The following is an 18,746-nucleotide window of genomic DNA, read 5'->3' on the forward strand; positions in this document are numbered from 1 at the left end:
TGTACCCTTGTCTTCCCTCCTGAATATTAGTCTCAACACACTCAATGCTAGCCAAGGAACATTCCTTAGAAAAGTGCTTACACTGACACTACCATTAAAAAAAACAAACAAAAAAAGCCCAAACAAACCACAACCAACAACAAAACAGCAAAAACTCCATGCCAGCACTCTGCAGAAGAAATAATGATGGATCCCAGAAAGCCCAGCCACAAATACTAATCAACACAAACCCCATACATTTCAAGGCAAGAATTTTTCCCCCAGAAAAACATACTCAATATTAATATTAACTCCAAAAAAAAAAAAAAAAAAAAAAAAAAAAAAAGAAAGAAAGAAAAACCCACCCTTAGATTTCTTATCTCAGTGAATTCAACCCATGGGACACTCCAACTAGAACCACTCTGGTTCAAAGCCACTTTATTATTTCATAAAATAAGGACCCATGAAGTGATTCTTCCAAATAACCACAATCTGTGTATTTCAAAAAGGTTCTCAGAAAAGAGCAATCTTGCAGAATATGATTGGTAAAATCAGTAGACGTTTAACAATGCTGGCCCTATATTCATGATACTTGCCTGAGAAGCACCAGAATCATTCAACTGTAGCACAGATATATGCTGGCGAGAGATGCGCTAGACATCTCAAGCACATACTGAAAGTAAGGCTGAAATTATAACGTATAGCATACACATTAATAACATATGCAAAGGTCTTCCCTAATGTACTGACCACAACGTCTGGTAAAAATACTAGACCGAAAAAACATTCACCCCTCAATTTAAATACTTTAGATATCACCCCTTTAGATACTTTAGATAATAATCACCCCTTATATTTAGATACTAAACTCAATAGTTTAAAATAAAATAAATCAGTTAAACTATAATAAAAAAAAAAAAAAGAGGAATAACTTTCAGGAGCGTAATTACTCTCTCTCTGATTTCAGCCCACAATATAGGTTTTCTGTTGTCAAAAAAATGACTTCTAGGCCTTACCTAGCAATCTAATACAACCACATAGAAACACAACAAAACACCACTACCTTGATGATAACAGTACATAAAAACATAAAATAATTGAGTTTTTCCAGGTTCACAAATGCAAAAAAGTGTTTAGGCTGTGCAAAGTAATTTATTATGGTATATTACCCTATGTACCACCATAACCAAATCAGACCATTTAATGCATGTAAATACTGCCACTTAACTGCTGGAATTACTCTTATTGCTTTTGATCAGCTTACATACCTGAATATCACAACTATCAGAAATGTAAAAAAAAAAAGTTTATCTTCCTAAACGAGCATAAAACTCCACGATGCTATACTATAGGACCAGACCTACTTCCATATGTGCTTATTCCTCTCAGGTCCTCTTGTACAACATTTTTCATTTCTACCTTCTCAAACCAAGTTTTCCTCCTTTGTCACCTCGTTTCTTACTAGGCCTAAGGAAATAAAAGGCGGCAATCAAAGAAATGTGATTTTGCTGTATGTCTACACAGAGGAGAATCTCTGTTATTTATTTTTTTTAAATGGCTGTAATAACTTAAGCTCTACTGTAATTTTCCTTATCTTAAAAGTAATAATAAAGGTAAAGAAAGGTTAAGGAGTATGTTGTAGAAGCAGAAAGATCTTGAGGTAAAAGATCAAAATTTAAGGTAAAAATCTGAATCATACAAAATAATTCACTTTGGCTGTTTTGTTTATATATTACAACACTGTTTTCCTGATTTGCCCATCAGATAAAATTATTTTTCAATTTGTGGAAAACAGTCTGATTTCAAGCTTGAGTAAGCAGTCTGCCATTTATCATCTGAGCTATGAAACAGAATTAATTTATGTATTAACAGCGCATTCATAGTATTAATCAAAAAAAAATCTATTTAATATTCAGTTCCCCATTACTTAATGAAATGCAGATATTGGCTAACTCCTTAATTATGAAATAAAGGCTACCAGTTCCTTCCCATTTAAGATATCATTTAAAATAAACAATATTGTTTAGAATGCTAACTATAATGAAATCATGCAAAACTCCTGTTATGTGTTTCTCACTCCTTCCTTTTCTCCCAAGGTAGGATCAACTAGACCCACAACCTTTCCGAGATAATCACAGTGGTTCTTTAAGACTAACATAAATCAATCTCAGTCCCTCCAGTATTTGTACTACTAAAAATTTTGTCTAATATTTGACCTGAATCTCGATGCTGTGGTTTCAACACATAACTCCTCATATTAAATCCTACAGTTCTGAATAGTAAATTTCAAAGTGGCAGAGGTAGACACAGGCTCCACACCAGCCAAACATCAATGTGTTTGTTTTGACAGCAAATGCTCCTCAAACACAGAACTCCGAGAAACAATTTTCAAAAGCCAAACAGCAATTTTACTACTGCATTACAAACGACCACAAGCAAACAGAGATTCACTTCTAAGATGGTTGGTGATGTAAGAAGGGTGGTTGCATGTCATTGTCAAGAAGGGCACAGCAGAATATGGGCAGAAAAGGAAGAAAAAAAAAAAAAAAAAAAAAAAGGAAAAAAACCACCAGCCCCCAAAGGCTGTGTTATCTCACTAGACAGAACCCGAGACAAGTGGAAATATTAATCTCTCTATCTAAATAACAGTTTAGTTCCTAACACCTACAAAGCTAAAAATGTTGTGTATATTGCAGTCAATACGTTATTTAACTATAATGATATGATAGCCATTTAAAAAAAAATTATGCTTTTTCCCATATAATCCGAGCAGTACTACATGTTCCACTTGAAAACTTTCTTTGGTCTGTATTACTTAAGGAGGAAACACATATGCAATTTTTGTTTTCAAAAAGTTTAACTCAAGAGATAATTGAAGTTACATAAAATATTAAATACTTCCTTGCAGAAACAATTGTTTCCCCATAAAACTGATTAAACCAAAACCTTTTCATATGCCAGAGTAGCAATTATGGTTGAAATCCTTCATTCTGAATCTTTACTAAACGATTGCTACCTTCATGCTTTAATGAAACTGTTATCTAGTCAGCACATTATTGTGGCATAGATGTCTATCTCTAAAATGTCAAATGCCGTATCAAAAGTTCATACATCATCATGTTCTCAAAAAGTCAACTCAATTAAAAAGTTAATTAAAATTTAATTCTACACTTAAGATTTTGCATTACCCATCTACCTTACCAAAGATGATTTTATGATTCAGAACAAAAAGATTCATTTTTATTCACTTAAAGTAAAATGAATGCCAGAAAGTTATTTATGTAAACTTATGTCTTCCCTTTACCAGCAGGCAAAGTCTGGCCCTGGTAGGAACCACATGAGCCTTCTTATGCTGCCTCACCAATGATTTGGTTGCGGTACAGGCTAAAGACTACAAGTAAAAAAGTACACTCTTCCCATGTTAGGACTCGCCAGCTTTTAAATGTCCTTAAATCAAAGCTGCCAACAAGGTCCTACAACTTTCTGGCCAATAAAACCTACCAAGTACATCTGTTCACTCCAAAAGAGCACCTATTGTACAGCAACTATTTTGTAGACTCCTACCCCGTCCCCATTCACATTGAACATCCAAGACATCAGAGGAGCCATTTCGTATTGCAGTTCAAGTCATTTTAGTACTAACAAATCTTCTGTGAAAACAGGGCAGAAATAGCCTCAGTGGAAAAATCAGCATCAGATTTACACGTTTTAAGACTTCAAAACAAGTCTCATGTGGGATTTGAGCTCACCAAAGCATTCTGCAAAGCCTATGCACAGACGTGGGTACTTTTGAATGCAGGCCGTTAACTAGAATTATTATGGATTTCTCTAAGTGGTCACTTGTGTCACATAACAGTAGATTAATGAAAACTGTATTCATTTCTAGGCATTTACACTAACAAGAATGACTGTAACAAAAATGCCAGGAGACCCTTAACTATAAATCTATCTTTTGGGAATTTATAAATCAGCTATAATAACCCATTTTTTTACTGGAATTTGATACAAAAGGTCTCAGCTATGCTTAACTCAGTAAACGTTCTTACAACTTTGAAAAAGCTTCTTTCAAAACTGAGAAAAGTAATTTTGCAAATCAGTTTTGTATCTACTGAGGATGTTAAGCATTTCATCCTGAGCACCAAATGTGGCATATGCTACAAGATATGAACATTACATCTCTAATTCTATTAGGCATGGAATTCCTGAAAGCATTGCAGAACATCAGTGAATAAAGAGCAACAGGACAGTACAACAGATAGAACATTCATATAAATTTTAGGAAGATTTCAGATAAATTAAAAGGCTTCTTTCATCATTCCTGGACTCACATGATTCGTGAAACAATGATGCAATTATTTGCAAAATGCTGCTTTTCATTTGTAAATATAACATGTGTATTTGTTTAATCCTATTTCCTTCTTCCCTGTAAGTTATCTAAAAGAATAAATAATTTCTTAATAGGGAATAGTAAGAGACTCACATTCTTGAATTATTTAATTTTAAATCTCATAGTCTACTGGACCATCCAACTGATATTTTTTTTTTACTTAAATTTTATTTCTTCTTCAGTGCATATCTTCTCAAACATGGATTAACACTGTTATTGACACCCCCGAGGGAGCCAACAGAACCTATTGGGTCAGCAGTCCTTGAAAAAAGAAAAAAAATAATTCCACAATGCTCTACAACTCCGTTGGAGCTGCAGGGTCTATTAACTCAAAAATACACTTTATAAAAGCTACAAATATTGGTTACACAATGGATCAAAATGACTTCTGGACTATTGGGTAACAACTGTTATGCAAATGATAACACATATTTACCGTTACAAACCGTAAGAATTAACAATACGTCACTACTTTTACTAAATGGATGCAATAAAGTATGTGTGTGTATATATATATAGTATTTTTTTTTTTTTACAACATATATTTTTAAAGGCCTATACAGAGAACAAAAAGTTTGAACACTGATACTACCGAGTTGAGCAGAACTTATCTCTGTTCCAAATATTAAAAAACAATTTAAACTTTCATGAAAATAAAAAAAAAAAATCTACAATAGAAATTAGGACCAGGTTTACAAAAGGGCTCTGTATCACAGCAGTAAATAGCTTTTCAAAAGGCTTCAGTATCTTATTCAGACACTTATTACATGTTTAAATAGGTAGCTCTCACTAAGAAAAAAATTACTTAATTTCCTTGAAAGCAATAGTAACTCCTGGCTGCTTCACAGGTGTATGCAATGGACGAAGTTGAATAAGAAACACTTCCAAAACCCAAAATCACAGGGGTCACACTTCTCAGGCACCCCAAATATATGAAAACCCACAAGCTTTTCTGGAAGACCATCTCATCTCAGAGGGGTTTAGCGTGACTTTTACCTAACTCCATGCTTTCTGCCCATTTTTCTCAAGGGTCATAACTAAACCAATCAAAAAAAAAACCAAACACAAAACGTTTAGGGTATTTTGCACATTAGGACGCTTCACACTACACCAATCTAAAACAACTTTTCAAGAAAATTGACTGTGATGAGACTTCTCTGGAAAAAGTTGCGTTCACAAGTCTCTGCCACTTTGAGCGTTTAGTTTCCCGGTTCCTGAGGATCTGTACCACACTGCGACACAGGGTACAGCTGCTCCAGTTGGGCAGGCATATTTTTCCCACTTAAGCCCATTCAGACAGGTTTACAATATCTAAATCTCATCAAAAAATAGAAATGTAGTACGTTTAAGTCATGCCTAACAGCCAGTCACGGCTCCTGTAATTCCAAACCATTTCCAGCACAGAGGAGAAGGTTGTGTTGGCAGCCTTTCACAGCTTCACTCGCAACATGAAAGACCTCTCTGTTCCTGGTCCTCTGCACTTCGAATGCTTCCACTCACAACGACCACAGGCTAATAAGCTATCTAGAATAAAGGTTCACGGCACCCAGGCTGCTATGCAGCAAAAGAATTCAAAACTCATGAGCACAGGAAGGAGACATTCAAGAGCAGTAATCAGGACACTCAACTGTGAAGGCAAATTCTGGGGTTTAATCCATTTTCATAGAGTTGCTTAGTTAATGGAAATGCCTATTCATTAAAGAAGAAAAGGAAGAAGAAACGGTCCAGACAGCAGGCACTGGAACAAGGATTTTTCACTTCAAGCAGCTGGATTTTTTTAATATGCTTTCATTAGAGTAATTTAATGTACCACCCCTGTCCAAGGCCAAACTCCCTGTAATTTTTTTCCTTCTTCTACTTGTTCAAGTTTTATAGAGCTCAACTTGTCTTCCAGCACAATCACAATGGATCAGTGGTTCGCCTATAGGAACACCAGTGGAAATACTCTGAACTGCCACATCTACTACAACAGCACACACTTGAAACCCGAAATACATCTCTCAGAAGGGTTCCTTTTTCCCCCCATGTCATTAAATTCTTACTACTTGAAAACTAACAAACGAATCCCTCTGTCAGTTTTCACAGAATAAAAATTAATAGGAGTTAACCTTGACAGAGATATGCACAAAGCAGCTCAGGATAGACAGAAACAGCACAGTCCCCTCATTCTTTAAGTCTGGGGATATGGGAAGAGCTCACGTTCTAAATGCTGTGATAACCTACATTAAATATGATCTACAAATTCTATATTCAGTTGCACACATGTCAACATCCTGAATGTTAAAATATATTTTCTTATTTAGAACATTTTCATTTTGATTAGGAATTACATACTTATTTGCAAAACTCATACAAAAAAGAACACATTCAGTAGATGCAATTCCAAGTCTGGGAGAATCTTTGCACTGATTAGCTAATTTGAAAATACTTAGCCAGACAGTTTGCATGCAAAGATCTTCACAGGCAAAACCTATGAAGTGAGAGCATTGCTACTTCACAAACTGGCATTCAGACAGGTCAGACTCTAGCTGTGAATATGCCCACTATATCTCTATTCCTACAACGCTTGTGTTACACTAGCTGCTATGTGTCCATTGTACATAGCATTGCTGTCAAGAAACATGAGCAGGATGGGAATCCCTGTAGAAGCATAGTAAGAGTAATTACAATAAAGCACAAAGTCTGCTGCTTCTCTCTTTTTGCCAATCCGCAGTATGCCTACAACGTTAATGTATTTATGCACATTCATTTATTTTTAAATTATAGATTGCATTTACCCATAATAGCCAATTTTTCAGTATTAATAACTCAAGATATTTGACTGTTTCTAAAGTTAACTCTAAAGACAAACAAGATGCTATCTTTCATTACTTAAAAGAGGCATTTCAAAAATTACCTCATGGATGAGCACCTCCCTTTGAAATGAAGGGACTAAATCTCTCCTAATTCATATAAGCACTTGCAAAGACCTACAGCATTAACCACTAAAAGGCTACAAGGAATCTGGATTACTTCTAGAAAAATAAAAGAATTATTACTCTACAAGACCGTACTTCAACATGGTTGAATACTAAAGGCTCTGCTGTAAACCTTGCAGAGGGCTGCATGGGGTATGAGGATAAGAAAGGGAGGGAGGAATAATAAGGATTTAGTCATGGTGCACTGACAGACTTTAGAGACGCTAAGAAGCACAAATACAACCATTGGAACAGCTTAAACTTGTAACAAGTTTGTAGAGCCACAACATAAAAATCTTCCATTCTAATACATGGTTCATCTATAAAGATTTTATGTGATTTTCAATGGAGTAGTTATGAAATAAAGCAGCCTATAGTAGGAGCTAACAAAGTACACTTCATGTTCATTCCCACGCTTTAGCATCAAGCCATTGCCCATAAAACATATTAAAGATAAATATATCTTTTCTTCTATGGCAGGAGCCAAATTACTTAAATATTTATAGGTCAAAGCCTTCTAAAAACAAGGCAGCAATAATTATTAATTCAAATATACAAATCACGTCCAAGGCAACCTCTTTAAATTACTGACAACCACCCCTTGGTCTGCTAAGGCCACTTGAAAAATCACCAACAACAACAAAACAAGAAGATTTTCTACTGATTAAACTGTTGCAACACTGTAGCACAACAGAAGCACAATCCAATTAACAAACCATTTATAGGACCTTAAAAAGAAATAACAATTATGTCATGCTTCCAGATACATAATATATAAATATACAGAATATATTATTGCTTCTGAACTGGCTTATAAAAGTTGTTAAAAACTCAGTACATTCCTGCATACATACTCTAGAGAAATCATTTCCTACTTTGGCTGCAAATATTCTTGCAAAACCAACACGAAAACTTCAGTCCACATGTAGCATACCAGTAGGAATAACTTGCTTTGGTCCCCAAGGGTAAACATGCTACTTGAACATGGGAGCTCTTAGTTATTTTTACACACCTTAAAGCTAAGAAGGGAAAAAGCCTGAATTAGAGACGTGTAGTAACAAGAACTGGAAATCCATACTAATGTTATTTACTCCTATTCAAAAATAAACTCTTGTGATGTTACCCTAGACAATAACTAAAGGAACAGGTAAAACAGGGCTTTCAGTAAAAGAAGTTGTCACTTCTAAGATGTATATCACCTGCTCTGCATTCACAGGAGTCTCTGCAGACACTTCAGTATGAGTCAGTAGTGTATGAGCACAATAATTTGGCAAGAGCCAAATTCAAACTGTCTGCTGAGAAACGCAATTTTGTGTGAAGAAGCATATACCTCTACGACACAGGGGAAATAATAAAACCAACAGTCTCTAGCAGCAGGAAATATTTAGGATTAGCGAAGCAACACCTTCCCAATATTTCTAATATTTCATCTTCAATGCATTCTCAGTCCTGTCCTTTCCTTATTCTCTCTATGGATCATATACAGCAACACATACAACTAGAATGGATCGACAAAAGAAGGCATTGTTCACCTCTTTCTGTACCAGTGTATATAGGACACTTGTTACAATTTCCTTTCTCTTCATTTTTCTTTACCAGGGCTTTCCCCCTGAGTTTTCTGGTTTGGAATAGCTCCGCCTTATTTTCTTACCACTTAACGCCCATTTCTTTTTATATCACAGGCTATCTCTTCCTTTTTCACACATAAGGATAACTGCTGCTACTTGAGAGGTAGCCACACAGCTCCCCTTGTTTTCAGAATCTAAACCTGAATCTCTTGGGCTTTGTTAACGTCTCCCACTGAAAATAACTCAAGAAAACATGAACGATTAAGAAAAGCAGTAGTGGGTCTCTATTATCAAAAGCAAGTGTAAGTCAGAGGTCTATCAGCAAATTACAGCTGTGCCTGTACTTCTTTAGGCTGAGAATATTCTGATCTATGAGTATTATACTTTACTATTTTATGCAACTTTGGCATATCTAAAATACAGAAGTGAAATATAATATATAAATTAAAGCTTCTTTTTATTTTTAGAGCTTTGAAGTTACTAGGTTCTGTTGTGTAAAACTTGGCATACACTATTGAGTAAACCTTTCTCTGATAGATAACAGCTCTTTTGTTTCTCCAGCTCCCACTTGATGGAAGGATTAAGCATTCAATCAACCCTAATGGCTCCCACTAAAACAAACCAACCTATTGTATCTATTTAACTCCATGTACACATACTGAGCCCAAGTGCCAAAATCTGTACAATGATAAGCAAGCAAATATTTAAAATTAAATAAAGAGTTCAGATTCCTCTTAGCAGACCCCCAATGACCCACAGTATGAAGAGTTATATTTAATTAAATTTACAATCCATTACCTCAAAAAGTGTATATTTCTTGGGTAAAAAATATATCCGTAGAACATTTTTCTCTCTTTTCAAGACATCCTGTACTAAAATCCCAGAATAGTCACAGACCAAGGGGCAGGGGGGAGGAGAGAAGGAAATGTTGACCTATTTAATAGGAATAAGCCAAGACACAGAAAACCACCACATGGCTGACATTATCCACAGAAATTATCATGTCTTATCTGGACAGATCAAATGTACAACATTTTATGTAAAATCTTCAGTAGTGTCTAGGGAAGAAAATTTATTCCTGTACTTCTTAATGAACCTGAACCTATTTTTTAAATCAGTTTATGAAGGAACTGTTGGGAGGAAAGGGGAGAAAATAGGAATGGAGGGCAGTCTCGGTTGCTGTGTTGTCAAGGAGTCTACTCCAACAACTAAGGAGATGAAAAGGTGGAAATGTGATATCCCAGCTAGCACAGGTTATTTAAAACAAAACAAAACTACCGTTTAAGCTCTCTGGAGATATTTTTATAATGAGTGGTTATTATTAAGGAAAAGGAGGCTTGGAAGAAAATTCAAGCACAATAAGAAACACCTGGAAACTACCTTGAGAACACTGCATTAGACTCCCTGCAATACAGCTAATCTTAAGCAAAATCAAATTTATTAGCCCAGGAAGACCACTTTAGTAGTTTTCACACCTCTCCATGTCTGTTTTCTATTCTTACCTGAATAAGAGAAACCTTAAGAAAAGCCACAGTATAATTAACATAAAGCACACACTCAACAATACTGCAGGGCCTGGTCCAGAGAGATGAATGGATTAGCCATAATCATTATTGTACTGCATAAAATGTATATTTTTTCTTCACAAAATACAAAAAAAATTAGTCCAAATAGTCATGGCACTTGTCAAAAAACACACACACCTGAAGTTCACTTTTCTCACATGCATTTGGTGCATTCCCTAAAGCTGGAAAGAATTCTGTTCTCAAGTACCAGTACTTTAAACTCATTTTTTAAAACCAAGGTAAATGCCAGTTCAAGTTTCTGACAACAAAAGATTAAACAGCTTACAGTTTCAACTTAGTTGCATACCAGAAATATCTGGACAGCTGTAAAGCCTGTTACACCCTAAGTTTCTTACAATGTGAAGTACTGAGAACCTCCTTAAGAATTCAAAGTCAACAATCACGTTCTTGAACATCCTAAACACACAGTTACTTTCTATAACAGCAACCCTAAATTTTCCCATCCAATAAAGTAAAAACTTTATGATTTACTTCCTGACACTGGAGACAAGCCTTCTGCCTGCAGAGCAACACAAATGTATATGGTAGATGGAACGCGTCAAGACGGGAAGAGGAACATAAGACCAATAATTTTAAGGTAAGTTAACACTGGAATTAATATTAATTGTCTCAAGCTTAACTACAATTATTTAGCCTTCCTCTCAAGGCCAAAGTTTGCTCCTGTTAATGTTAATACCTGACTCCAGGCAACAATTTGCCTTTATCTCAAGTCAGTGGTGTTTGCCATGACTACAGGCAAAGCAACAGCCAGCCCATGGCTCAGAAAAACAGGTTCATACTTTCAGAAGACTCTCTCTGTCTCATTATCTCAGAAGGCTTTGCATCAGCTAGCATTCAATAGCATTCCTCCTGGTTTCTACCTTAAATTCTGGTGAATTTGCAAGGCAAAAGTCGAGGTCATGTGTACCAAGTTATCTGTTGCCTGCTTGCATGTCTCCTCCCTTATGCCAGGCCTATCAGGGTACATTAGTACTTGTTATGCTGCAAAGATCATGGTGAAATGAACTGTTGCATGTTACATTTTGAAGTTAAGCAGATTAAGAAAGTAATCTTGGTTTGGAATCTCTTCTGAAACTGTAAGTGAAAAAAATTATGTAAAATAAATGCCTGGTTTTAAAGAATAGTCAGCTCCTTAGAGTAAAATAAGCCCAGAGCTTAAATACTTTAGGCAAATGTGGGAGACAAAATTGCCTATACATTTCCCCTCCCTCCCCCTGGAGTTCTGCATATAGTCTGAAAACTTTTCTCACAAAGGTCAAACATTTCAACAACAAAATAAACCGACTACAGAATACTAAAAACACTCAGTTTTACAGTTTGTGTCAGATCACAGTCTTCTAATATGCTCTCACTCTTAACTGAAGCCCAAATTTCTAGAAATCATTGAAAGAAACCAAGAAAATAAGACTCACAGGAATCTTCACAATCTTTTTGTAAGAAAGGAAAACATTTGGCAGTACCTTCCAGTTTTGAAGGGATGCAGGGTTATAACACTGACCTAGTAGATCACAGTTCCATCAAGACAACTGTCAGCATTCCCACACTACTCATGGCTGTCTAAGAAATAATTCGTATGGCCGTATCTCTCCTACCCATAATTCTTTTCATGAAAAGCAGGTTTAAAATACATTGCAATGTTCTTCCTTTGCACTTAAAGCTCCTGGAGGTAGAATACTAAATTACAAGTTCAGTGAAACAAAGTTTGGCAGCCCAGTTTAGCCACTTGGAAATATTTCACAAGTAATGCTCGAGGTGAAATTATCCAGAGTTTTCTTGGTATCTTGAAAAAAAAGCAGTATCAAGCTCTCAGTCACCAAGACCTCCCAGTGTCACAGAACAGCCACCAGTAATGTCATCCTCAAATTAGGCCAAGGGTTATATTTCACATCATGAAAAAAAATCCTGTACATCACACAACACAACTAGTTTGAGAGCAAATATTTGCCAATTCATTCAGTGCAGTGTCCCTGAAAACCCAAACATGCCACTGAGGAATTAAAGAAAACATTTTAGTAGTAGAAGGATATTAACACAACTGGTAACTTTCAAACTATTGTTTTGAAATGCATCACTACAGCTACAGCAGTATCCCTAAAATGACATGTCTTTAGAAAGAGTTTTCCTTACAGCTTCAAGAGTAATAGGAAGTTTGCTTCAAACAATAAATTTCGATCAAAATATTCACAAACATTTATTTTGTATCAGTGTTTGCTACTATGCTTTGGTGTCTTTATTTTATATTCTTGTATAAAACCCTGAGAGCATGAGGCCAAATTCTGTGTCTTTAACCAAGTAAAATGTAAGTTAAAAACTTCAGAACTTGACACCAAATATCTCCAAATAAGCAAATGTTAGAAAAGTTTAGCCTAAACCAAGAACAGCTTCTACAGAAGAGATCCGAGACTTCTCCACACTTCGTTACTCTCCCAGGTAACAAAAACAAACATGGGAAGCCTTACTGTGCCACAAACAAGTTCAGCCCCTCAGCACAGTCTGTTCAAGACAAACATCTTGAAAAATTAAACTTGTAAAATCCTCAACTCAGTCATGACCACCCAAAATTGTAAAAAAAAAAAAAATAAATTTTAAAAAAAAGTCACGTGAGCTTTGGATACACACAGAAATAAAACCCGTTTGGTTCTTATCTTTTTTAATCGCAACTGCACTGCTGGGACAAAAAGGAAAAATATTTGTAGAATATTAGACCGAGAAAGGCGTGGAAGCAGGTTACAGCCGTTCGCTCCCGGCCCCTGCCCCCCCCCACGCGGCGGTGTAGCCGGCCCGGGGTGCGCCATGCCCACCCCCCCCGCGGCGCCCCGCGGAGCGGCAGCGCGGCCCCGTGGCGGCAGGGTGCCGTGCGGGCCCGCGGCCGGCAGGGGGCGCCGTTGCTCGCGGCACGGCGGCGCGGGCGGGCAGCGCCTCGGGAGCGGTGCGGCAGGACCAGCCGCGCGGGCGGCCCGGGGCTCCCACCTTCTCCGGTCCCGCCGCCGGGGGGAGGAGGTGGCGGGGGGGGGGGAAGGAGCCGACACGACCCTCCTCCCGCCCACTCCCACCCTCCCGGGCCGACCCTCTAGGAAGCGGCTGCTCCGCCCCGGAGCCGGAGGCCGCGCCGGGTCCCCGCACGCCCGTGGGCGCCGCTCCGCCTCGGCAGGGGCGGGGGAAACGACAGCCACCCCCGGAGCGAGCGACCAGCCCCGGACCCTAAATACTCACCATATTGACTTCTGAGACCATGTCTATACTGGCAATGTCTATGTTCATGCCGACAGCCACTGGGGGACCTGCAAACCGACAAGATGGTCCGCAATGTGATCTCGAAGAACTTAACTCGTTCTTACCGGAGTTCGCAGCGCTACGCGTAGAAACGACACGTTTAAGCAAAGCCAGGAGGCAGGCAGGGCGCGCCCCCACACCTGCCCTCCCCCGCCCCCACAAAGGCAGCACAAGCGGGCTGCCCCCCGCCCCCCCTGGGCTCACCCTGCGCGCCCCCCGCCAGCTGTAGCCGGGCTTTATGTAACGCGCACACACGTGCTGGCAACGGCTCGGGGCCGGACGGGGGGTCCCTCGCACACACACCCCCGCCCCCCAGGCCGGGGAGCGCGGCCCCACGCCACCCCCCGCCCCTGCCACCCGGGCAGCCCCGGGGACAGCGGGCAGCGAGCCCCGGGGGCGGGGTGGGGGCAAGGGGACACCCACCGCCGACGCGTCCGGAGTGAACAAACTAGTTGGACGTGGGAGCGCGCAGGGGGTTAAATGACATTTTCGTATCGGTTAACAGCACATCTTGTACTCAAAAATAGTAAATGTAATCACAGGCACATTAGGCTGAGAAGAACAAAACGTTGGCTAAACTTAAGGGATTTGCATCTCGGTAAAACCAGTTAAACGAGGGCTTAATTACAGGTTAATAAAGTATCAGCACCCACACGAGATGAGGGACCGATTGCAAACGTGCAAGACGTTTAAGTGATCGCATTAAAGAGCATCCTGTGCTAAGAAAATTGAGCGACAATGGGCTTAACTTTGAATCAGCTTGAGAAAATGGCAACACACACGCACCCCAAAGCAACAGCACCCACCACACGTTTAAAAGCCACACACCCCGTACACAGCCCACATAAGCCATCTCCCTTATTAAAAAGCAGTCAAATTACCTCCAAAATCTGGCCTCAAGCGAATGTCATAGCCCTTCAGCAGTCTATCCACGGTCTCTTTTACCAGTGACATGTTACTAGGGTCATTGACACTAAAGGAAAAAAAGAACAATACCACATTATTTCTTATTTCTCAGACTCTGGTTGCACATTCCTCTCGGCAGCAGCATGCAGTGCAATTCAAAGTAAAGCAAAAGAGGTACCTTCATCACTCACCTCTGTGCACACACCACGGCTATTATCAAAGGGAATGACCAAATCCCAAAGTAACCCTTTTTCCGGACTCTCAGCATCCCTTTAGCTTTTGATATGATTTAGGGTTTCAGTGAAGAGAAGAAGAGATCCAACTTATTCTGGCCAGTGCAGTAATTCTAATGTGAAGCGCATGCGCACGGCGTACCACAACATCAAAAGGAGCAGTGGTTGCTGCTGGAGATGGAGCAAATTTCCTTGCCAAAAAAAAAAAAAAAAATTAAAGGGGAAGAAGGAAATGCATTATTAAAAAAAAAAAAAAGTCATCCACAGGAGGATCGAGTATATTTTTGTTGTCCTTTTTGTTAGTCTAGAAAATAAATCACAGCAAGGAGAGAAGTTTTAGGAGTTGCAGGGTACTGAGGCTTTGCAACCCAGTTTAAGGGGGGAGGGGGGGGGGCGGGGGCTGGACGAACTCGGACTAGACGGAGGGGGAATAGGTTAACGAGGGGAATGCAGAGCACACGTATGGTGCCGGGGGCAGGCGGCGAAGAAAGGGGGCAGCTTAACTTTTTGGTCCCTGGAAAGAAGCGCCTGAAACGAGGCGAGGTGCGGGCAGAGGAGCCGGCGCTTGCAACGGGGGCGGGCGGTGGGGGAGGAGGGGAGATGGGCGCCTACAGTATTTCTCACGGAAAAAAAAAAAAAATGATGACGAATAGTTTCTTGTAAGAGGGGATTAGGTTGTTTCCTTCCTTACTGTGCTGCCAGGCGCTGTTCCAGGGGCAGCGGCGCTGGGGACTGAGGGGTCCGCGGCTGCCGCCGCCGGCTCCCGCGGGTCATTTCCCGGTGCCGGAGGGGCGGGCGCGGAGCCCCCTCGGCCCCGCTCCCCCCCGGCGCATTGTCCATACATCGACCGATGGTTAACCCAGGGATGCAAGTTCCTCAGGTTGAGCTAAACCTGGCCTCGGGGCTGGGGGCAGGGGGGTGGGGGAAGGGGAAAAAAAACACCACCCCGAAAGGCAGTCAAGCTTTTGGTGACCATGCAGACCCGGTGCAGGTTCGTAAGCCCACTTACCTTCGTGGGTAAAACGCCCGAGCTCTTCAAATGCAGCGTCTGATCCAATTAATGCCTCGGAAGAAACCGGAGACGAGCGAAAAGCTGATTTGGGGATGCTTTGAATGACATTTAAATCCTGAGCAGAAAAAAAGATAGAAAGGAGAGAGAGAAGGAAAAAAAAAAACCCAAACCCCGAAAAATAACAAACACCGGAGTTAAATTATTCCTCGCAAATCTGCTTTGCGCCCGTGGCTCCTTTTACACCACCACCTCCTCCTCCCGCACATACCCGCTCGGCCCCGCGGATCGGTGCTGCTCCAGCCAGCGGATCTGGGCGTGCTCACGTCCTCGGCCGGCCCGGGCTGTGCGGGAAGGCAGCGGGAGCACTTCGGGCGTCAATTAACAAAAGAAATATTTAACTCGCTGCAGGAGGGTGGAGGAGGGGGAGGGGGGGGGAAGGAAGAAAACCCCCGTGGGGGGAGGGACAAGGGTGTTGCACAGCGAGCGAGGCGGGCTGGAGAGCCCGTTCGCTGCCCGACACAGCTCGGTCCCGCACGCCGGGGCACCGCGCAGCCCCCGGCCGGCCCCGCCGCCTGCACTTCGCGGCAAGCGGGGGGGTCCCGGCTGTGCGCGGCCCCCAGCCCACACACGGCGGCCTGGGAGCGGGAACAGCCGGAGGGGTGCGGGGCTGGGGGCGGCTGCCCGGGGAGCAGAGGTAGCCGTGGCCCCTCGGGAAGGGCTGAGGTTCAGGCGGTTGGGATGAAGCCTCACCTGGGAGAACGGCGGGGCGGAGGGGGGGCTCTGCCCCCGAGAAGCGGCAGGGCTGCTGGAAAAAAATCAGCAGCAGAACCGTAAAACAGCCGGCAGCCCCGAAAAGCAGGCAGCCATTTAATACGGACCGGCAGCTACCTTGGCTGGAGCGCTAAGGAGCAGGGAAGCCCCGCGACGAGCGCCGCAGCATCCACCTGCCGCTGAAGCGGGGCCAGGGGAGCCCCCCCCCCCCCCCCCCCCCCCCCCCCCCCGCTGCCCTGCCAGCGGAGCGCCCCGGCAGCCTTCCCAACGGGGGACAAATCCTGCCCCCCTCACCCCGCCGGCAGTGCCTTAGCACAGCGCACCGTGCCTCTGAGATCACGTATCTGCTTGTTTTTCACTTCAAGGAGAAAAGAGAAAAAGAAAAAAAAGGGGGGTGGGGGAAGCCTTTTGAGGGGCTGGGGGGAATTCACCAGGACATATTTTCACCACCTTCTCCCATACGTAACAATTAGAATTACACAGAGGGAGAAAATACACTTTCCCAGATGAAACAGACAAGATTATGTTTGTGACAAATAAAAAATGCCTCGATGTATTCAAAAGAAAAAAAAAAAAAACCACCAAAACACCAAACCTAAACAACTAAGTTAAAAAACGTCTAAGCATTTGTTAAAATGACAGCCTCACTTTGCAGCTTTCTATTCCATGGCTGATGTTACAGAGCCACTCTCCCTGTTCACCAGCGGAGGTTTCTGTTCTCACACAGCTAGTCTGCTTCACTGCCAAACCTCTTGAAATATAGCCCTGGAAGGAAGATGGTGGATACTCTGTGCAGTGAATCATTTTACTTTACATGTATAATAGGCACTTTTTTTTTTTCCTTCTGCAATCATATGATAAGAACAGGAGGTCTCAAGGTAAAACACTTTATCCTGCACTGTGAAACTCACCTGCAAGTGCTAACTTGGGACTACATCTGACACTCCCGATTTCTGAGCTGTTTCTGAGTCTCCACTATTAATTACCATTATACCACAGAAACGTTTCATCTGCTATATCGGAATATGAACCAGATATCAAGAGGAACCTGAGGCTGAAGGCTGATAATATTCAGTGCTGGACTCCCAGGGATCTTTGATTTACATATCAACATAAAATCAGGGGCAGAAAAGCACCATATTTCCCTGGGAATGTTGGAATAGTACACCCAAAGGTTTCAAGCTATGACTTATCTAGCATTTGTTCTGTGATCTGGTGTATGCACTAATAACCAAGCAACGCTCGCTCTGGGCCCAAAGTACCACTGTGCCATGTGTAGTGAAACCTGCTCAGTCTGGCTATTCCAGCAAAAGGGAATGGCACATCTCAAACAAATTCTACACACATGGATGTCACGGTGCATTATGCATCAAAAATTAACGTATATCATTTGGTTTGGGAAGTAGAAAGGCTCTGTTGAACCATGTTTGAGATGATCTGCATAACTTATTATCTTTGCTAGCTGTACATGTACCACCAGCTACACGGGTCTATGCCAGTAACACTTCCTTACCACCACTCCAGGCCCTGTGTGCCCAAAGAAGTCTGTGTGAGTGGGGTATCATCATTATGTACTGACACAGAGTACAAAGTCATACAGTAATTTTCCTTTTGTAAATAGTTTCATGCTTTGCTATGCATTTTCGACAGTGCCACTTTTTCTCTGACCACAGGGTTCGGGTCTATTGCTCTCATTCAAAATTTCTCAGCACCTTCAAAATCTCCCATTTATTTTAAGCAACTTGTCAAAGAAATTGTTCCCCTCTTTCTCACTTGTGTCTGTGTGTTTGATTGAAAAGGAGAGGAAATAACTGGTGTGAACACCAGTATTGGCAAGATGCAGAACTCTTCATATAACATGTTTAAGGTTTGCTATCTAAGATTTTGGGTGTTTTACAATGGGGAAACAACCTGGTTCCCAGCTGCATATGATACTTGTAGCTCTAAAAATATCTCAATTAGGTTACAAGTACTGTAATTTGAAGAGAAGCCAGCAAAGATGTTCATATTTTAAATGCCAACTGCAGATTATTTTGATTCCTAGCTTTCAAGTTTGAGGCGTACAAAAGAATAC

The 18,746-nt window shown here is 41.2% G+C and overlaps 1 protein-coding gene across 3 annotated transcripts in view; it reads right to left on the bottom strand.

The window, feature by feature from the left end:
- Positions 1–16,274, bottom strand: part of GABRB2 (gamma-aminobutyric acid type A receptor subunit beta2) — a 171,099-nt gene extending 154,825 nt beyond the window's left edge. For 2 of the 3 annotated variants that reach the window (XM_040604726.1, XM_040604724.1), the window contains exons 1-5: positions 16,170–16,274; positions 15,899–16,016; positions 14,848–15,080; positions 14,632–14,723; positions 13,691–13,758 (exon numbers count right to left, since the gene is read on the bottom strand). In XM_040604726.1, the coding sequence (XP_040460660.1) occupies positions 13,691–13,758; positions 14,632–14,723; positions 14,848–14,924 (237 nt within the window). In that variant the 5' untranslated portion in view covers positions 14,925–15,080; positions 15,899–16,016; positions 16,170–16,274. Of the gene's footprint in view, positions 1–13,690; positions 13,759–14,631; positions 14,724–14,847; positions 15,083–15,898; positions 16,017–16,169 lie in introns of those variants that run through there. The other variant, XM_040604725.1, reaches the window with a different exon arrangement.
- Between the last annotated feature and the right edge of the window lie 2,472 nt (positions 16,275–18,746).

The sequence above is a fragment of the Falco naumanni genome, chromosome 8, assembly GCF_017639655.2.
Source record: "Falco naumanni isolate bFalNau1 chromosome 8, bFalNau1.pat, whole genome shotgun sequence".
NCBI lineage: Eukaryota > Metazoa > Chordata > Aves > Falconiformes > Falconidae > Falco > Falco naumanni.